This window comes from Haemaphysalis longicornis, unplaced genomic scaffold (genome assembly GCF_048455015.1).
Source record: "Haemaphysalis longicornis isolate Haplotype H1 unplaced genomic scaffold, Haemaphysalis longicornis Haplotype H1 scaffold_8, whole genome shotgun sequence".
Lineage (NCBI taxonomy): Eukaryota > Metazoa > Arthropoda > Arachnida > Ixodida > Ixodidae > Haemaphysalis > Haemaphysalis longicornis.
In genome coordinates, this window is record NW_027526445.1 from 109310695 (window position 1) to 109333160 (window position 22466).

The 22466-nt window shown below is 47.2% G+C and overlaps 1 protein-coding gene across 1 annotated transcript in view; it reads left to right on the forward strand.

Moving 5' to 3' along the window:
• Window positions 1–11968: 11968 nt before the first annotated feature.
• Window positions 11969–22466, forward strand: part of LOC144148429 (microtubule-associated serine/threonine-protein kinase 3-like) — a 43493-nt gene continuing 32995 nt past the window's right edge. The window contains exons 1-3 of the mRNA XM_077679962.1: window positions 11969–12002; window positions 17532–17584; window positions 20334–20537. Of these exons, the coding sequence (XP_077536088.1) occupies window positions 11969–12002; window positions 17532–17584; window positions 20334–20537 (291 nt within the window). The remainder of the gene's footprint in view (window positions 12003–17531; window positions 17585–20333; window positions 20538–22466) is intronic.

Consider the following 22466-nt stretch of genomic DNA (forward strand, 5'->3'; position numbering starts at 1 on the left):
CGTAATCTGCGCAGCAGCGACAGTGCGGGGACTAAACCTTCCTTGCGAAATACCTTGAAATGTGGAGCCAGGATAGAGCGATGTTATACACAAAACAGGTAGCACGTAAGTGGTGTAATGCAATGTTAGGATCGCTCGCGTTCCACCTAACATGGTTATGCCATCAACGCCACCCTCCTTCTGATTTATGTAATCGAATGAAATACGGAGTGGCGTTACGTCCAGCGGAGGATGATATGTAGCATAAAGATACACGCCGGATACTCTTATGTCTCAAGCTACCTCCAGGTCATCCAGATTTTCCACACTAAATTGGCCGTAACTTAACAGCGAGCGGACTTTCTCCCTCGGCCTGAGCGAATGTTTATTGAGAAATGAAACGTTTTTAATAAGAGTATTTTTTGCATTAAAATGCCTGTTCCCAATCTTAACTTTGTGTCTTTTTTACGCTCCGAATCCTCCCCTCCTGCCCCCTCCCCCCCCTAACCCCACCCTCCCCCAGGCTGGTGCGTCCCGTTTTATACCTCCAAGATTACGGTAACACTATATCGGCGTGAATGCTTGCCCCCCGTCATTCGCTACAAAAGTGTGTCCCGTTAAGATTAGTTCGGTCTATATGAGCCTGTACAGTTCCGGCGAGGTTGCAGCGATTGGTGGTACAGTCAAACCAGGCTATAACGAACCCGGATAGAGCGAATTATGGTATATATCGAACAAATATATTTCAGTTACGGAAATACATGGGAAACATATTCCTTACAACGAAGTTTACATCGGATATATCGAACTCTGTGCGCCCTGAATGGCCGCAGAAATGCATGGTCTCGAAGCGGCGATTGAGATGTGGATTGGCCGCGACCACGGCGCAAGAGCCGCGAATGAGACATTGCGCGTCGCACGGAGCGACGTGACACCCGACACGTCGCTCCGACGCGCGTGACTCACGACAGAACCCGCCCAGTCAGCGAGTCCGGGCCAAGACAGCAGCATTGGTGAACTGTGGGAAGAGCTCGCCAATGTTCCCGATGATGTCGCGAGTGAGAGCCGTCCGACGCTTATAATGAAGCGCTTTCGGCGGTCGATGTGCTCCGCCAATGCTTCTTCGATTTTGGAGGACGCGGACTCGAACTGGTGAAAAGAATGTTTCGTGTAGAGAATGCTATGCTAGTTGAAGCCGCCAAAACGAACGAGTGAAAACAAAAATCACCGCTTTTTTTTACAAAGTAGGAAATTGGGGCAGAAAGTAGCTGTATTAGTTGCAATAGATGGATTACTTTGGTTGTGGTAATGGCTACTTTACTGTGTTCGTTTCTGCATGCGGGGATGGTGGAGTTGAGGAGGGGGGAGGGCTCCCGCGGATTGCGAACTCGTAACAACCAGCTCGTTATAGGCGGGTTCGGCTATATCGAACTATTCGAGATATCGAACTAATCGAAGTGCATATTGCAGTTCGCTATAAACGGGTTCGACTGTACTTCCGTACGAGGCCAAGTCCGCCTCGGCAGCACGTATACGAATGCCACTGTCAGAAAAACAATGAGATCCCTTGGAGGGTTGCTCACGTAATGCGAATCAACCATTTGCTCAATCAGGGACAGCTGTACGCCGTTGTTTATCTCCAGTCTCTTCAGATCAGTCTGTATGATATTGCGGCAAACGGTGCATTGGTTTTGTTTATTTATACTTTGCTTTTACTGCCCGGCTGCGCCGGTCTGTGTTATCTCTGTGCCAAGGGAAGCGCGTGTTCCATTTTTTCTTCACTTTATCCGGAAGCAGTCCGAGTTCGGGTGGTAAACCTTGCAGGCGGCGACTGGCTCTTGTTGGACTGGCTTGGCGGCTTCCAGAGGTTGCAGGGAGCATAAAGGGTGCGTACCCAGCACCTCTACCAGGTGTCACGAAGCCAAAGACGACGCAATTGTCTTCAAGGAAAACAAGTTTATTGGAGCGAACCTGTGCTCCCCTAACAACTCAAAGAATACAGGCGGCGAAGCGGCAGTCAACAAAATGACGTGCGAAGCGTCGACGAATCGAATACCCCGGCGTCTGCTCTGCAGGCTTTTTACCTTTCGGCGCGCGTCGTTTACTTAGAAGTGCGAGTTTACTTCGGCAAGCTGAGCCTTAAATGGACCCTTCAAGACATTTTTTTAACTTTAAAAATAATAAATGCTCTCAGAACGTAATCAATTCTAACACATCCAGTACTTAGGATAGTGGGTTTCAAAGCACCTAAGTAAAAAATTACTGCTATATGCCGATCAGATAACCGAGAAACTTGCTCAAAAGGAGATTTTGCTCCCTTTCCCAGACTTGGCGTGCTTCGACCGCTCAAATTACGTCATTACAGGGGTGTAGAGCCTTTTTGGCGGCTTTCTTTCCGTTGCAGCGATGAACGCATTCCATAGCCACGTTAAAAAGAAAGCCACAAAAGCACAGCAGTTACGCAAGGAATCTTGGCTGCGACGAGCAAACAACATGCCACAAAAGCAAAGCAGATACGGAAGGCGTATCGGGTGCGACGAGCAAACAACACGGTGCCGTTCCGGGCTGGCGTTAAGTATGGCTTTCGCAATCCTTCCAGATGCCGAGGAAAAAGGGAAAGCGTTCATCGGAAATGTTGCAGAGTTCCTTCTTATCGCCAGCACGGAGCAGCACTGGAGTGGTTCGCTCGTCGCACCCGATACGCCTTCCGTATCTGCTTTGCTTTCGTGGCTTTCTTTTTCACGTAGCTATTGAATGCGTTCATCGCTGCAACTGAAGGAAAGCTGGGGCCGAATTCTCTAAAACGACGGGGCGTCGTTTTGAAACGACGGGGTAGCGCCATGCAAATGCATGTGTTCTGGGGTTGGGGCCGTCGCTTTGGGGTTACCTGCAGGGGCGGTGACCGCAGAAAAGCGCTGTGGCATTCGAAGCGACACCCACTGCCCCCCCGTCGTTTCACTTGTCGCTTCGCGCCCATGCCACAGCGCTTTTCTGCGGTCACTGCCCCGGCAGGTAACCCCAAAGCGACGGCCCCAACCCCAGAACACATGCATTTGCATGGCGCTACCCCGTCGTTTCAAAACGACGCCCGTTTTTTAGAGAATTCGGCCCCTGGTCAATAGCCGCTACACCGCTGCAATGACGTGATTCGAGCGGTCGAAGAACACCAAGACCGGGAAAGAGGGACAAATCTTTTGGCCAAGTTTTCTGGTGGGAATAGAGCTGTAATTTTTGGCTGAGGTACTTTGAAACCCCCTATTGTAAGTACTGGATGTGTTTGTTGATTACGTGTTGCAAGCATTTAGGAGTTCGAAAAAAGATGAAAAAAGTGTTCCAGGGTCCACTTTAAGCCACAGCGGTAAACGCAACCTCGCCGCTTTGGAAAGAGTGGTGCGTTAGGTCCACTACCAGCACCGAGTACTCTGTAATTTTATTTACAATCTCCGCCCTGTGGTCACAATGTGGACGCAAAATTTAGTGCTTGATGGTGATATCTGTAAAAATCACGGAATACGTGCACAAAATTTCGGAATCAGGCTCCGGTTTTCAGCGACACTGTTACTTCGTAATGAAGGGGTTTATAACGTATTCTAGCGCTTGGACAAGGATCCTTTCCTGTAAACACAAGAACTAAAGAACCGCCTAATTGCTGAACATCCCCCATAACATGCCCCCCAGACCGTGAAAATTGAAGCTTGAAGCCCCATCTAGTTTCTTGAAACGTGTTGGGTTTATATGATTGCTCGCTTCATCTAAAGCCTCGAAATATTTTTAAAACGCACATTTGACTGTTACCCGCAAAGAGCCTAGCAAATAGATGAGCTTTAAAATTTCACCGCGCATCTCTATTGGCATGTCCCTGATTCCTTCCATGCTTAATCTTCGTGCACATTTCGTTGACCGAGGGAAGCGGACCATATGCATACAATTAAGATTGGTTGGAGGGCAAAAAGGATACCCTGAAATTAGAATTCAGCGTGGGTATCGCTCATAACCTCAACAATTGTTGGAAAACGTGGGATGAACGTACGCGTTGGGCAAACGCCGGTGGTGTAGTCCAGCTGCTCCCAAGTTCCGAGATCTAAAATGAAAGGGAAAAAAAAATCGCCGAAATTATTATCAGTGAAAAAATCAATCGATTGTGCCTAACCGCTTTTGAAATTCCAGGGACATGTGTAAGGAATAACACTCTAGTCCACTTATATGAGGACCGCCACTCTGCTACGCCGCTACCTGTTCCAATCACGCGCACTGCAACTCCGCATAGATGATGGCGCAACGTGCTTGAATGTGTCACCATCCTGGCTTTCATTCAGCTGGTTCAACTAGCTGAAAAGAGCAAACTTGTTTGACATGCCTGAAAAAGAAGTTAATGTAAAATCAGCTGGTAGACTTCTTGGCATGCCTGAACATCTCGCCCATCTCACCCGCGAATTTGAAGCTAGGCCCGATTCGCACACCCCACTCCGGCTTTAGAAGCCCGCAAAACGGCATTTCTCGCACGCCTTTCATACACCGTGCCAAACGTGCTTTGCGCTCTAACCGCCTCAGGCAGTGGCCACTTGCTCCCTTCTGCGGCAGTGCTTGTCACGCCAGGCGAGGTGTTGCGCGTCATTCCAGGCGAAGGTACATCGATGGTCCGAAAGATGGCACCACAGAATAGAAGGCCGTATTGAAAATCAACATTTCCGATCGCGCGCCAGGGGGTAGGGAAGATGATAGCGTAGGAAAAGAGAAGGTGGGAGAGAGTGCAGCCATCAGACAAGCGCTCGCCGGTGAATGGTCGCCCGTACGCGCTTCGGAAACAGCGTAAGCAGAAGGGCGTGAACGTCAGCGGTCGCTTGCCCGTGAACGCCAATACTAGCTTTGCCGTTTCATCTGGGGTGGTATTCTCGAGTTTTAAGTGCAATGCACTTCTTAAGCGACCCTGAACCTGCGTCCACCGGCGATGTCCGCGCACGTGGAGATGGGCGCGCGCAGCCTGGCCGCTGACATAGCACATACCCACGTGGGGGATTGGCCAGGAATCTCCTCGTCTTCCTTGGCAACGGGGGGAGATGGGCGCGCGCTGCCTGGCCGCTGACATGGCACATACCCACGTGGGGGATTGGCCAAGAATCGGGCGTGAGAAGGGCTAATGCACCTGCTTAAAGGAATACTGACACGAAATTTCAAAGCTGAGATCCGCTCTAGCAATCAAGTACAACGACAACACAAATAGGTGTCTGTGAATAAATGCATCTTTCTTTCTTTGTAGTTGTGTGTGTGTGATCTCTCTTTCGCGAACATTACCGAACCGCGCAAATTCAACTCGTGCATTCGCACTTTCACATTCTTCCCCTCGGGGAAATGCGGGGAATTTTTGTCCCTTTTGCGTCCCTTCCAAAAGTGTCCCTTTTGGCGAGCCCTGATTGGCTGAAAGCCAACAACCGGAAGTGACGTAACGCAAGCGCGGCATACCTACTGCCAACCTTGCTCCATGCTGGCAACGTCCACTTCTTAACCGGAAGTACGTCACGATGAAAGGGATGCAAAAGGGACGTTTTCAAAAGGGACAGTTACGAGAATACCGCCCCAGATCTCACATGCGTGGAACTGGCTTTAATTTTTATCTTGCTTACACGTGTTGGCATTCGGTTTCCGACGGTCTCGTTTTTTTTCACTATAGCTGCCATGCACAGGTGGACACTTCAGTTTACAGCGCCTACAAACGGTGACGGGAGTCACGAGACCCGTCGAGACGGCGTGCGAAGGGCGCAGCGGGGGAAACAGGTGGCGAGTCTCGCTTCGATCTGACGTCTTCCCAGTAACGGTGGCAGAGGTACGAAGGCAGCGACGTCACAGCAACGCCATACTATCTCGTCCTTGGTTGTTCTTTCGCCTTGTTGACCGATTAACCTAAAAATGTTTGCTGACTACTACATCTACTGCTTAGACAAGCACAAGGCGAAAGACAAGGCGCCTTGGCGGTCATGAATGTTTCGTCTTTTAAATGCAGAGCATTTCAGTAACTCACGATGTAACCCGCGTTTGACGTCCGTAAGTCGTAGTCCGCACCCCTCCCCCTACACTATATATATAAAAAAATACTATCCGGCGCCTGGTTTCGAACCCTCGACCCTGCGGGTGGAACGCAGTGTGCATGGTGCTCTACCCACTGCGCCACAAAGCCGGCACAGAATGGGAGGCTACGGACGCGCCTTATATCCTTGACTCATTCAAACTACGTCAAGAAGCTGCTGATACAACGCATTCACTACCACCAACTCCCCAAACACTAAACGTTAACGCAATACACCCACCCCCTATGCGACGCATTTACTCGAGTCCCCCTCGCGGGGAGATGGGCCCAATTACGATGGCAGTGCAACGCCGGTACGTGCGGGGAGAAAAGAACAAAGAGAACAGAACTCCCGCTGGCGCAGTTTCAGGCAGGGGGCGCGCGAGCACTGCGAAGGCGGGAAATTTGAATTGCATGGGGTGGCAGCAGTAAGCGGATAACGGAGGTACAGGCCACTATGGCGAATCACTGCTCTGCATTTCCGACAGCTTTCACATTGAGTGGAACGGCTTCTAATTTTTGTCCCTGTCTTTCCCGAGCCCCTCAAGTGCCAAGCGCATGTACGGAAAACGACCCGTTTGCGCACGTGTTTCGCTCTCTGTAAACCTGCCTGACAGCGATCAGGAATACGCAAAAGCAGTTCCGGTTTTGGAGAAGCAGAAAACGCAAGCGAAAACGCGTCTTTCGCACATGCATTTGGCCCTTCAAGCTAACTCTTCGCATAAGGTGGCCAGAAGTTCTGACGCTGACCTCCACGAATGAGTGGAAGCGACATTGACTGCACTCCTAATTGCGCGCCGGTCGAAGCCGGCGACACTCATGTACCGAAAAGCATTTTCTGCGGGGAATACACGCTGGAAGCAGCATCCACCAGGCTCAATTTCATGCCATTACATTGGTTTGATGCACTTACGAAGCATACGGCCAGAATAATTGGCGAGTACCTTTGATGTAACAGGGGAGCTGGCCGTGATGGCGGTGCTGTAAAAAAAAAATGGCGCCGTTTCGATCTCCTTCGTCTTCCTCGAGCACATGGTGGCGCCCCTAAGCGGGGCAGGCTGACGCGCCATAAAGCTGACTCTAGAAATGACGCGGTAAATACAACGGCCACTGTTGTAAAATAAAGACAGGAAAATTCCCCGCATTTCCCCGAGGGGAAGAATGTGAAAGTGCGAATGCAGGAGTTGAATTTGCGCGGTTCGGTAATGTTCGCGAAAGAGAGATCACACACACACACACAACTACAAAGAAAGAAAGATGCATTTATTCACAGACACCTATTTGTGTTGTCGTTGTACTTGATTGCTAGCTAGAGCGGATCTCAGCTTTGAAATTTCGTGTCAGTACTCCTTTAAGCAGGTGCATTAGCCCTTCTCACGCCCGATTCCTGGTCAATCCCCCACGTGGGTATGTGCCATGTCAGCGGCCAGGCAGCGCGCGCCCATCTCCCCCCGTTGCCAAGGAAGACGAGGAGATTCCTGGCCAATCCCCCACGTGGGTATGCTATGCGGACATCGCCGGTGGACGCAGGTTCAGGGTCGCTTAAGAAGTGCATTCGCACTTAAAAAACTGATGACTGCTGTTATTCCAACAAATAAGGGTTTGTTTCATTTCGAGCCGATTGAGGTGGGGTGTACCACCTTGTGTTTTACGAGCCAGTTTTTGTCGCTCCGGTCCTGCCTGACTGCTGCAAAAAAAGACCGAAAAGTTTTTGCGTTAGAGCGATTAAAGCAAGTAACGGGTATTCTGCTCAATATTTGTCTTTGTAGATTCACAGCTTTACTGAGGCGATACTGCTCTATGCGCAGGGCGTCTTGCCTATGAGTTGCAATAAGGGCACAGCCAATGCCATAGCCATGGCCACTGCCTCCATGAGGGTACGTTGAAATTAATTCAATGGCGTTATCATCATCACCTCATCATCATCATCATGTATTATCATTACCGGTCAAACTAAGATTAAACGAGCATGAATGGATGAACTGAGGTGATTTTCTTCCGTACTGCCAGTCCGTGGACGAGACCAGAGAACAATGTTCTGCATTATTCTGTGGGCCACATCACAGTATTACGTTCCGCTTGAAACTACTGGTAAAAGGACCTGGCTCGTCGCGCTCAGTAGCGTCGAGGTAGAGTCTCGGGTTTTGACGCTAACGTAATGAGTTTGAACAACATCAAGCGAAAACCGCGATTGGTTGGTGTATTTTAGGCCGGGTTAGGTGAACACGGCTCAACCAAACGTGGTACGATACGCGGAATAAAGCTGTGTCGAGAGTGCCGGTCGACGGTACTATAAACACTTCACTAAAACGCCGTCCACCGGCTTTGCGCAATACAAATGTCCCGTGTGGCACTACTTTGCCCTCCCTAACGTAATGTGTAGCGTAACATAACATATCTCAACGAACAGAAACAATCATTTAAAACATCTGAAACTAGCCTAAGCCATGAAAATGCAATACAAAAACAAAACCTGATAATAAACAAAGGAGAGGAAAGCTGGATTCGAACCACAACCCTTGGTTTTCGGAGGCTCAGAAGGAACCTCTACAGCCCAACGGCAGACGCTGTATGGCGGGCTAGCTTAGTCTTACAAAACTATGCTTGATTCCTTTGTCATAAGGATCAGTAAAACAAGGAAGGGGAAGATGCAGCGAAATCTTAAGCTGAGCATGATTTGCTGGCCGGCGGCGGTCTTGTGGGTGTGCTTGGCGAGCGACGTCCTGCTGGCGGTCGCTTCGGCAAAGGTATATTGGTGTCATTTGAAATCATGGCGTCAGTGAAATCTTGGGGTATCGCGGCATAAAGAACTTTCGTGTTAAAATATAAAACCCGAAAACGAACAACCCTAAGTATAAGGTGCTTTTTAGTGCTAAAGGTTTTTTTCTCCGCAAAAAGACCCTGTGTGCACTGGTGCACCCTTTACAGGCCGCTTGCTTCGTTGCATTGGCGTCAATTCCGTAACGAATATGACGTCAGCGAAATATTCGTGTATCCGGGAATAAAACACTTTCGTGTTAAAATTCCAATCTTGTCGGGCGGTACTCTAGATTGCCATCGGACAGCACTCTAGCGCTGCGATGCTGAAAACAGCCAGCACATAAGCGTTTATGTTGACAGCCACGCAAGGAAGATAAATTATCAGAAATAACAGAACTCGTGCGTCGTTTCCTTTCGATTGGTTTGCGTTGTACGTTATGGATTCTTAATGTCAATTGTCCTTTTTTGCCGTAAGGCAATATGCCTCCTGTTTCGGCAGCGTAGGGTACGGATTGTGCCCACGAAGCGATGGAACGCGATGACATGGCTCCCCGGTTGCCTGCGCCAAATTCAAGGTCTCCTCGATTTGGCTACACTTTCTGCACTAGTGCACAAAAGTGTCGTGCAAGTGCAGCGCCAGTTCTTTCAGTGCGAGTGCAGCCGTACACTAGCGCTTTCCGTGCAGCGGCCGAATCGAGGGCGAAAGTGCACAAACGTCGTCTGCTGCGGTCCATGTTTGCGCGCTGGCGTTGTTTTTGTTTTTTCGAAATGGCGTCACCCTGCACTCACCTTGTGTTTCCTACACAAGTTCACTATCTTGTTGCACGTGACGACCATTCTCGTCTAAAACTGGAAACGCTGTCGTTTCTACTCCGTTTAGTGACACTAGTATCATGCTGGAGCCGTCTGCTACGATGCGCACCAAAAAAACGCGCCAAAGCACGCTGCACCTTGCACGAGAACTCGCACAGAGGCTAGTGCAGAAGTGTAGAAGAACTCGTGCAGCACAGCGTCAAATCGAGGGACGAAGTGCAGGTGGCGATAGCTGCACTGGCAAATCGAGTGCGAGAGTGCTGCACCGCCTCAACTGGGGCAGAAAGTGTAGCCAAATCGAGGAGACCATCAGACTGACTGAGACATCCCAGAAGCACCACTACGGCCAGCAACACCACTCTGCGGAGTGTTCCCCAGGCTCTCACCGAAGTACAACCAACGATTTTGAGGAGAATACGCGTTTTGTGCTTTTACGCCCTTAACACTATTGTAAATTTTCAGTCGCCAACTGTTGTTTCCTCTTTTTTGCAGCACTCAGCATTTTTTCTTAAATAATTCACAAATGTGCCTTAAAATCCCCCCCCCTCCGATAACCAAATAATCGCCATGGGACACCTGGTGACTCATCTGGAGCAAGGAACTGAGATTACGGTATAGTCTTGGGGCGCTGTATACATTGAGGACGCACAACTTTTGCTTCTTGGCGCTAGCGGGCAGTATTTCAAGAAAAAAAAAAACATATTCCGGCCCCTGGCATTCAAGCAATATTTGCTTTGCTGGAATATCTCGATGCACCAGGGTAGTGAGCCCTTTTGGCGTGGGTCCACCGGCATGTGTCGGAACGTAGTGGCAACCCGTGGATCCCGAGCACTGCGAAGGCGGGAAATTTGAATTGCATTGGACAAATCTCTGGTCAATTCATCAACAGAGGAGTGAGACAGGGAGACGAAGAGTGTGATGGGTAGTACCAGTGAGTGGATAACGGTGCCACAACCGCTTTCTAACGGCCTAACAAGACCGCCAGATGTTGTGCAGTAGTACCACGAGCAGGATGAGGACCCAGGGCTATCTGTTACCTTAAATACGGAACGCCGGTATTTCGTATACGTCTGCCGGGAGGCCCCTCTGCAACGTGCGCTGAATGACGGCCTAGTGAAACACAGCGCCTCAGCAGGATATTAACGTGTGTTCAGTCGCCTCCGCATTCCACATAGCCAACATTTCGTGCCCCAGAGCATGAATAATCCCCTGAATTTGATCTACACCTTGACCGGTAAAGTGCATGCGTGTATTCGAAACAAAAGGCTCTTTGAGATTCTTTTTCTCTTGGCACCTCACCAAGGCCCTTCAAATGTCCACATTTCTGCATATTTTTCTTCTTTTCTTTTCCTTTGCTTTTTGAATAATTATTTTTGTTTGAGTGTTGTAATCTGGGCTAGTTGGTACTGTTCCATGGCGGCTAACAGCGTGAAAACGGGACGCAAATACGAAAAGGGAGAGACCTTTTGTAGTCTTGATTCCTCAAATACAGAAAAAAAGCTTTCAAATTTTTCTTATTATATTCCTCGAGTACTGTAACCAGTTAGAAGTCCTTTTCTTTTTATAACGACTGATGTTTGGCCGATACCCTGATTAAGTATGCGCCATTAATAGATGAACAACAACAACAACCAACAACAACTGCTACATCTCCGCAAGTTGCCAACAAAATGTGTACTGTTATGCCTTCTTTGTGGAACATGCCCGCTATGGGGGTGGCCAGAAATCGGAGTCTTTCAAAGGCCCCTTTCAGGAAATTCAGGAAATTCACGAAACTATGAACTGGAAACGTGAAAGTTCTAGTATAGTGCGTAGCGTTAGACATCTTAACGTGGTGACAGGTACACAACAGCCGCGCAGAACTCTGGTTCAAGGGGAGCTGTGGCGAGTGCCAGTATGCTTGCTCACGTAATTTGCACCGTAGCATGAACAAACTAAAGCGAAGAAAAGGACGTTTTTCGCCTTGGAATCACGTAAGCAGACTTAAATGCCCCGAGGAACTTTTTTCCTTTTGCATGATAATTTACATCATCCGGTTCAAACAAGGAGGGCTAGAGGCGGCTTAACCCTAGTAAGCGGTTCCGTGGCACACAACATTTTCATCGGCGTTATCATCATCATTGTCATTATATTCGAGTGGCAGAAGAAGAACCAAGCCCGTGCTCTCGAGGTCTCGCTTCGCCGATTGGATCCCGCTGCCTCCCAGCGACGCTGTCCTGCGACCGACCTGGAAAAAACTCGACGCAAGCGAGGCCCGTTCCCAGCTGGCAGCTTGAAGACTGCGTCGGCTGGCCTCCGTACCGCTGCCGCTCGCCCGAACCTCGTGAAAGGCTTCAATTTAACCAATCGAACGCCATGGCCTCCGCCGCCCCATCGGCCGAGAAACTTGGTAAGTTTCGCAGGCCTTCTTGCAAGTTCATTTCTCCCTGGGTGGAGAAAAGCAAGGGATTAGTGTCTCGCACGTCTGTGCGGTCCCGGCTGTGCGGAGGGGTGTTATCTTGGTTGATATTAGAGAGTTTTGGCGTAGCGGCTTGCGTACCTACCGGCGGCGGGTACCGGGGATCTACTGCGCATGCGCGCGCGGGCAGGGTGAGGCGGACACCTGAACGAATGCGTGCATGCCCAGTCGGGTCCCGGTAACCGCCGCCAGTAGCGGAGCGTGCGCAGTTAGCTGTGCTAAAACTCTGTATTGTCGCAAACGGGTACTATGGTGATTGCGAGCATGTAACTTCAACCTTCGGATCCGTTTTGTGGGCCCCTTTGAACCTTCCTTTGATGAAGCCGGTCCCGTTTCATCTGAACAGGCTAAAATGTGCATAACGTTAGATCATTTCGACGTTTAAGGCGTAGGTTCACGCTACAGCTTCCTTCTAATTAACCTATCCGGTAGTACTAGAGTGCGTGCGCCGCGCTGAAGTGGCTGGTAGATGCGGTGAAGGAGGCAACTGGAAAAAAAAAAAAACTGAAAAAGAGGAGGAACGGATTCTTTAAGAAACGCCCCTTTCCCTGAGACTGATCATAAGGTGTAAAGTGTATAGATGAAATGAAAGAGACATTTGATAACTAGTTCGTAGGGACGCTTTCGAACGGTGTCACCTGTGGATCTCCATTAACGTCAGCATGCTGTGACACGAGCACGTTGACCACTCACCTAAACCGTTTTAGGCGCGGGAACTTTTGAAACGGGCAGCAGCGAAGACCTGCTTTTATGTGCGCATACATGGTGTTTCAGAGAAGTCTTTAAGTAGTTTAAGAATGGGCTTTTGGAGGTAAAATTGTTTTACTTTCACGAAGGAATCAGGGGCGTGGCGGGCGCAATAAAACACGTTCCAATTGCTATTTAGGTTAACGAGTAAGTAGTAATTGTTAAATAACTTTTTATATAATGAAGTTAGGCGTGTGATTGCACTGTGGAAATTGTGGAGGATCATCAGTCAACCCGATACCCTGCGTTAGATTTGCGAAAAGTTAATTTTCCGCTGACGCATGGGCTGAATACTTCGGCCTTGCGGAAGCGCGAATCTGGAGCTCGGCGGCTGGAAAGCGCCGCAAAGCCACGCCATCGTGTTGACGTCAGTGAGAGCTGTACACGTCACATTTACTCCGCGATTTATAACGGCCGAGCTATACTCGGTTACAACTCAAGAACGGCACCACCTCATGTAGTGTATCACTCCGCCAAAGCGCCGTACCCGTGACGTCAGTGCGCGCGCGTTTTGAAAGGGGTTTGCTATGAATGCATGATATCGTCTGCTTTGTCACACGCAGTTTGTTTGTCGTCACTGGAGTCGTTTATAAGCATATTAAGTCCAAAAAATCACGGGAACGGCTCACGCCATGTTCAAAATATTCCCAGTAACGCCCTACTGGCGCCGCGCGGAGAAACATCCGGCTACGGTGATAAGGCACAGCGGCAACTTCCGGTGCCGTTCTTAAGTTATCACCGAGTATAGAGCGGAGGCGCGTGCGCGAACGGAAATTACACCGGCCCGTTGTCATGGATTATTGATCGTCAAGTTCACAGCGGCACACTACTGCGCCCTTCTTCGTCTTCTCGTGACAATATAACACCACATATAACTATGGAGCTCTATACATGAGCCCGTCTTTATACTAATGTGCCACATGCATCGCTGCAATTGTATTTTTTGAGGGGCAATAGAATAAATTGGATGTCAAAGTAAAATGGCTCAAGAGTTCCTTATATACTTCCATAAGGCGCCACTACTTCCGGCAACTGCATTGCTGACAAAGTATTTTAAAGCAAAAGTTTTCTTAGTGGGGCCGATGGCGGTCTGTCAGAAAACTAATGAATTTCCTCTTAGACCGGTTGGTCGAACGAAAAGCTCTGATGAGATCTCTGAACGCAGGTGCGTGCGTGAAACCGGGATTCCGTTGCGTCGATACGGTTGCTTGAAAATCGCGAAAAAGGAAGATGAGAAACCTTGCAATTGCACCCCCAAGGCGCCCCTCTCGGCCCCAAAATTCCCGGAAGGCTGCTTTGAGGTCACTCCGACCAACGCACCCCATCTTAAACCATTCCCCCCTGTTTCCCCCGACCCTCTCGTAGTCTTCCCTCTTTCTCTCTTGTGGGGTCCTGTCGCAATAGCCACACCTCCGTTCCTCTCTCACTACTTCGCTCTTTTGAACCTTCCGTTGACCCACTCTGCTGTCCTTCTTCCGGCCCCGCTCGTAACAAACTCCTCCCTCTCTCTCCAACTCAATCTGGATCTATAAAACAGTGGGCCAGAGATGAACCCTGATGCCTTGAAAAAGACAAGTCCCCTTGTCGAAACGTTGGTAGAGGTCTGAGGCCGCTACCTTCTCTAAAGTATTAGTTCTATCTGGTGAGACAACACATGCATCGATCATGATGATGGAGTACAAATACTATGTCATAAACCGCGTATCGGTATACATATAGATTGTTCGTAGATGCGTTTACTTAGTGCGCAAAAAAAAAATCGTAGCTTGTGCTCGTTCTTCGTTCGTGATTTGTGTCTTTGAAGGTTTTGCGATCGAATTTACGCACTTTCATCAAAGTTTGGACGTCCTTTAGCTCTCGCGTCTCTCTCAACCTTCTTTTGAAAGGGATCGCAAGTTTTTGCTGGTGTGTCATAACTGGTCTCAAACGAAAATATGAAGTTTCTACAAGATATCCTTCTATGAATAGCAGTTTCGTATGCAGTGAAGGTGTAACCCATTAGGCATCACAGACAAACAGATAGACGCGTTTTCTGGTTGATCAACATATAAGTGCTCAATGGGCATTTAACGTTTACGGGCTATGATTCTGATCGAGGTGGCGTGGTCTGCGCTAGAACTGCAATTCTCGTTTCGTGACACTGTGTTGACGAACTGAATCCCACTCATTCCCCCTCTCTTTCTTCTCTTTTCCCCCTCTCTGCCCTACACCCCATTTGACATGCGTCCGCGTGCCCATTCAGGGCGGGGCTAGAAACTGTTAAAGGGACCCTGCAGCACTTACCATCGACTACTCGGAATGTATTTTGGGGTAAAGTATATTGTCCCAGCAATCTCCTCCCTCAAGAATTATGAAAATCCGTTCACTATCACTGAAACTACGCGCGATGAAAAATCGCACTTAATTGTTCCCCCTAGACTCAACCGCGGACAACGCGACGAAAGCTGCGCGCTCTCTCCCTGTACGGGTGACGGCGCGCGGCGTTCTGTTGGGCGGCCTTAGATATGTCACAGGCCGTGGAGTTTCGTCCTTTTCCCCGCAACGTAGACGGGTCTATTTCCGGTCTGGTGCCACAAACAAGCAGGCATGGTGGCCTGCTCGCAAGCAAGCGCTCAGGCTGGTAGGGCGTTTTTGGAGCAATAAACGTTGGCTGTCGAGTGGGCTCGTTGAAAGTGGAATATTTAGTTCGTCACTCAAACTCCGCGCGCACACTCAAAACAAAAGAAACACCGAAAGCATGCGGAGAGGTTCAGACATAGAAGAGGTTCATACACAGCGCCGACGACGGCGGATCGTCAAAGGAAATGCCAGAAATTAACCGCGAAGTTGATAGACCAGCGACAGCCAGTAGGACAGCCGGGACAGCCATGGCCCGAATGACATCTCAGAGGCCATGCCAGGGGTGCATAATAAGGAGAATTGAAGAGAGTGCGGTTGGTTTTTCCGCGTCTTTCACGGCGATTTGCGCGCTTACCGCTTCACGTACACGTGTAATATTTGGCTCGGGTGTTCCTGGCAGTGCAATCTAAACGTCGCGCAGGTTTACGTGCACTGCACGAAGAGTGTTGCAGGGTCCCTTTAACAAAGGCAATGCTGAGTTTTAAAGATAGTGTTTCTTGGTATAACTTAGCCGAGAAATAATGGTCTGTCTGCCTGTCTCTCCCTCCATTCAGCCGCCCCGGTTAAAAAACAAGAAAACACAATTTTTGATCAAGACTAATGCATAGGCAAAACCTTTCCAAACTTTTACAGCTGGGGGCTTACTACAGCTTTTTTTACCCTTGTTCACAATAAAAGAACATCCGGCCTATCTGAGGCAAAACATAGGTGATACTAGTGGGGTTCTGTTAATAATGGACGTAAGATCGAATTTGGCAACAAACAATAAAAACACCGTTAAACAACGTTTTCACCACAAACACTAAAAATGAGCTCCGGCTCTAACTTAAGGCGATGCCTCAAGCCCAAGAGTAACAAAAGGGCCAACATATGGCGTGCGACCGGTGTGAACACGTGAAGATCCAATTGAGCAAACATCCATCGTGTTGATCATGGGAAGAACGACAGGGCAGGGGAATGAGCGGGAGAGGAGGGCGGTTGGGAAAGTAGACGCAGTTCGTGGCATGGGGGGCGGGGCAGAACACGATTGTCGTCTTTAAGCGACATTTGCAGCGAAGCGAACGGATGTGCGGCGAAAATTTTCCGAAGCACACCACACAAGATAGGTGTAGGCGTATCCAAAGCTTAAAATACAGAAGGAATAGTCCTTGCGCCTCTATTCTTATAAATTACATTGGGTACTGTCAAACGCCAATTCGGACGGAATGATAGGGTGTCGCACTATAAATATTAAGGCCTGCTTCGGAACCTGACGTGCGCATTCCAAGCGGGCCAAAGCTGATCATTCGAGAATGAATTCTGCCGTTGTGCGGGGAAACGAAAATGGAAGTTGTGGTTCTCGTTTCCCGTTCGTCTTTACAGCAACCTCACCGTAGCTACACGTGTAGACAGCATCTGTAATATGAATTTTGTGCGACGGGAATTTAAAACAAATATAATGAGAATCCTGGGCTGTTCCGCCGCCAGTCCGACAACATCCTCAGAGTGGAGATCCTATATGAAAATACTTTGGAAGGTCGAGCACGTCCCTGGCAGTCGGTGAATGATCCGGAACAGTTATTCGAAAAAGCGCTGTAGAGCAAATGGAAACTATTCGACGTTCTATTTTCTACTCGAAGCCGTTCTTTTTTCATGTTCAAATATACTAGGCAGGCAATCGGATCCAGAAAGGGGACGTTGCAAACGCAGCTACAGATATTCCCACTGTTCTAACACGCCCCGATTGTAACAGGCGGGTATGTTTGCTCATAAAAGGTAAACAAAATTGCAGCCAATTCTACCACGCAGATGTAAAATAACATGTGACACCACGTACTTGGCAGGTGACATTTTATTTGACGCATGCAACTGTGGCAGCAAAATATCTTGTTATTTATACATACCCTAATCTAGATCCTGCTGCCATTAAAACTAAAGCGGGCAACATTGAAAGCTCCTGTTGGTTTCGAGCCCGATGGTAACGGGCATGAAAATTTTAAGGCTAGCTTTCACGAAAAAGCGGTGCGCGTTGGTATCGTGCAAATACGGCATGTAGCTGACATTCAAAAAGCTGAAGTATCACCCTACTCATTCTTATGACCTTGATCTTTGCAGGCGTAGACAAGAGAAAGGCGTCGGCGAAGATGCTCGTCACGCTTTACCCCAGGGTACGTGGGAACAAACCGACTGGAATTTTACCAGGTCAGAAGTCACCAGGTAGCTCTAATTGAGCTTGTAAGGAATAACATCGCACAAGCAGTACGTGCTACACACTTTGCACACGCTGCACACAGCGTAAATAATGCTACTTACCGCGCTGTAATACGTTCAAGGGTATAGCTAACAGAATACATAGTATGCTCAGTGCTAATCATGCAAATCACCAACTTCTGGATTATGCACTTGAATACCGGGTCGTGTATACTGGTAACTCCATTGTCCATGTATGCGCCAGTAAGCAGAAACCACTTGTCTTTATGGCGGTGCTTATGAAATTTATGCCAAGAGATACACGTACAAAATCCTGGCTAGTGTCCTAGGCACGCATTGTGGTATGTATGTTCTGCGACAGATATTCGCGCGAAACGCCGAGGCAGTATATGCAGGAAATGCAACAAAATTGCGGCAAACAGCTGTCATCCTGCTTTGCAAATCAGCGACAATTTATTTTGTTTTCTTTCTTCTTTTTGGCTTTAAAAATGCGCGGGATGTCGCTCTACGATCGGGGCATCGGGGAACATTAAGATGATTCGCTCTTCAATTTTGCGAAGGGAATAGATGGGGGCCTGGGCAAAAGTTCGCGCCGTTGATCCGTGAACATAGCAACGAAAGAACAGAGAACGATCCAGCACGCAAAGAGAGGGGTGATGTCAGGCCGATCCCCGAGCCGGTGGTGGCATTGGCTGTGGTGGCACTGCGTTCGCTCTCCGACTCGTCCCAATAGGTGACCGGTAAAAAGCGGAGAGGCTCATGGGTACGTAGTTTGCACCCCCTACTTGGTGTTCAAGAGGTCTCTTGGTTTCCCGCGCGCCGCCGGCTTTCGCGGACATGTGTGCGAGTTTGTCACACAGTGCTTAGTTTTCAGACAAGACGCTAGTAGTAGGATCAATCATTGTTATTCCTTGAATTCGTGATGCAAGAGCATTTTCTGTTTGTGGAATCAGATAAACAACGTGGATACACGCGCGAAAAAGACGCCAACGTTCCGGAGCACGCGACGTACCCATGAGCCTTTGCGCTTTTCAACAGTCACCTATACAGCTTGTACCCGTTGTGAAATGGAGGGTGACGCGGGTGCACGGCCGAATATGTGGCAAAAGAATGTCGGGTTGAATGATTGATAACAAAATGGCGATGCTAGTGGACAGAAAAAGGAGCGCCAGGCAGCTAATGCCGCTGCGAAAGCGAGCCAACGTGACCCCTGAGACAGAACGGAAATTTTTTTTTGCCCAGTTCGCAAAAGGCGTGCTAGAAACGCCATGTTCCCAAGGTTTGCGCATTAGCTGCGTAGCGTGACATTGACTAAACGGCATCGAAACCCCCAGCGCTGGTTGGCTGATGGGCTTGATGCCAGTAGATGTGAGGGAGGGTAAGAAAGTGAGGCTGGGTGCTGTAGTAGGAGGGCGGAGGGGGTTTCATTGTGTTGTAATTAACGAAATTGAATCGAATTGATGATATCGGCTTGGATGGAATTAGAGTGAATCGTATTGGTTTGGATGAGTTTGTTCGACGGTAAAGAGGAAGCGAGGCGCAGCATTAGCTGTATATCACTAGTGAGCAGTGAGGAATGTCACTGCTTTCAAGTGATATGTAGCTGACGCTGTTTTATTTCAGTTATTTTACTTTCACTCCAGTGAAAGTAAACTTTAGGGATCGTTGGTCGTGTAACTGCGTCCATTTTGCGCGAGAAAAGTCGGGTTAAATGTTAAATGAAGACCGTTGCAAATGGCGAGCGTATGCAACACAATTGCCTTCAATTAGCATGAATCGTTACTGTTATCTTTAATTGAATTGTGTTGTATTCCTATGACTTAGGCTTTGTCTGTGTTTATGTCTAGTGGCTATGTCTTCTATTTCCTGTGTCACGCGGCTAGACATGTCAATACAGTGGAACTTTGTTTGAGTGGTCTGTCAAACGCTTTAGGTGTTAGGTTTTAATTACAAGTATGCCAGTACGATTCACACTGCATTGTTTTTTCCCGAAGAAGATAGTATTGCTGTCCAAACAAGCTTTCTCAAGTTCATAATAGTGCTTGTTCTTAAAGGGCAGCTGAGGCTACCGAATCAAATGTCTGCACTGCTGCTGGATCGCCTATAGGCTTTACTCGTTTTTTAATTGCTGCAAGAGAGACAATATAATAACACGTCTAAGCATTTTTACTTTTCTGATGTGTATTAAAGGCATCTTAATAAGTCGTAAAAGCCTTAAAAATAAGGCTTCCAGTGTATCAGAGTTCTGACTTTGGTTTTTACTTTGTCAAGAATATTCTAATGCGTCTTAAATGCGTCCCAATGCACATTAGAAAATTGAAAAATTAGGCTTCCGTTGTATCGGGCGGGCTTTGGTTTTAAAATTTGCCAAAAATATTGTACAACTAGGGAGATCTTGTGAAATAATATCGTCACGTGTTTCCACAGAACAAGATAAAACTACATAGCAGTGTTCAGAAGAGATTCGGATGAGCTAAACACATAAAATCCGGTGATCGAGAGAAAGCGTTGTAGGCATACAGCTTCCTTATGTGCACAAGCAGACACGGCAGAGCTATTATGCAATATGCCGGCCCTTCTGTCCATGGTAGTGTCAATTGTTGATTACAGATTATTGAGTGAGACGTAATCACCACGTTCTATGATTATGCTATAAAGAGTAGATTGGTCCGCCAGCGAGTGCTGCGCCTCCTTCTTGGAAAGCAGATCCCCAAGACGGCCACCGTGTTGCTCGAGTTCTTCATCAAGCGCGAAAGCAAGGTGTCCCTGATGCGCGAACCGCTCTCGCACTTCTGCCAAGAAGAGGTCGTGCTCCACGCGCAAGAGTGCCTGCTCAAGCTCAACAAGCAAGTGATCACCTACCAGGACGCTCGGGACATGGTCGAGAACCTGGTTGGGCTCCATAACATGGTAACACAATTACCAGAATACCCGACACTGAGCCTGGCTTACTTGATGAAAGAACTTCGGATATCGCGTTCACAAGAATAGGGACACACGCGATATATGTTATTATAAGTTTGTTCAGTAGAAAATACTGCGTTTTTTTACAGCGAAATTTTTTTGATTTTTTCGACATCCTGTCTTACCAATTAGCTCCATTTATGCTATTATACAACGAATTGAAGTGGAATATTTGCAAAATTGCATTATTGTTGAAATGCAGGGTGCTATACGGTTTGCCATTTTCTGTATTTACTTAATATTTTTCTTAATTTATAGTTTTTCAAAATTACATTCGACCAATTATTTCCATTTACGCTATCATGACAACAAGTGGAACTTTCTCGAAATCTGCATTATAATGGAAATGCACGGTGTTAAGTGGTTCGCCAGTTATCTTAAGTATTTATATATTTTTTATTTTTTTTTTAAAGTTAGTTCGGCCCATTATTTTTGTTTACGCTATCATAACGACTACTGGTGACATTTTTCGCGAAATCTGCATTATTGTGGAAATGGGGTGCATTATACCTTTTGCCATTTTCCGCAATTTCTTTTTTGTCTTAATTTTAACATTCCAAAATTTTGTCCCACAAATTATCTCCACCTAAGTTATTACATTTGGGGCTTTGGGTTACATTTGGGGCTTTCGCAAAATACGCATTATTGTGGAAAGGCAGGGTGTTGCACGGTGCGCCAGTTTACATAATAATTTTATATATTCTTATTTTTTTCTAGTTTTTCAAAATTTCGTGGACCAATTATCTTTATTTAGGCTACCATAATGATTACAGGTCGCGAAATCTGCATTATTGTGGAAATGCCCTCCGTTATACGTTTTGCCAATTTCCGTAACTTTTAAATGTTTTTCCTATTTTTTCTTTTCCCAACTTTGTCTGACAAATAATCCCCATTTACGTTATTATAACAATTGCATTTAGAACTTCCCGAAATCTGCATTATTGTGGATATGCAGGGCGTTGCACGTGTCGCCATTTTTCGTAATTATTTTACACTTTTCTTATTTTTTAGTTTTTCAAATTTCCGTTGTAAGAATTATCTACATATACGCCATTATAACGATTATACATGGAACATTCGCAAAGTATGCATTATTGTAGAAATGCCATGGGTTATACGTTTTGCCCTTTTCCGTAACTTTAAAATATTTTCTTATTTTTAGTTCTTGAAAATTTCGTCCGACCAATTATGTCCATTTAAGTTATTGTAACGATAACATTTGGAACTTTCGCGAATTACGCATTATTGTGGAAATACAGGGCGTCACAGGGTTCGTCAGTTCGCATAATTACTTTATATTTCTCCTAATATTTTTAGTGTTTCAAACTTCAGTCCGACCAATTATCTTCGTTTACGCTATTATAACGCTTACAGGTGGCGCTTTCGCGAAATCTGAATTAGTGTGGAAATGCCATGCGTTAAACATATTGCTATTTTGCGTAATTTCTTGTTTTTCTCTTAATTTATTGTTTTTAAAAATTTCGTCTACAAATTATCTCCATTTACGTTATTATAACGATTACACTTGTAACTTTCGCGAAATATGTATTATTGTGGAAATGCTGGGCGTTACACGGTTCGCTATTTTCCGTAATTATTTTATATATTTCTAATTTTTAATTTTTTTTCAATATTTCGTTGACCAATTATCTTTATTTACGCTATCATAACGATTGAACCTTCGCGAAATCTGCATTATTGTGGAAATGCCCTACGTTATACGTTTTGCCAATTTCCGTAATTTGTCGATGATTTTTCTCTTTTTTCATTTTTCGAAAGGTTGTCCGACCAATTATCTCCGTTTAAGTTATTACAATGATTATATTCAGAACTTTCCCGAAATCTGCAATATTGTGGCAATGCAGGCCTCTACAC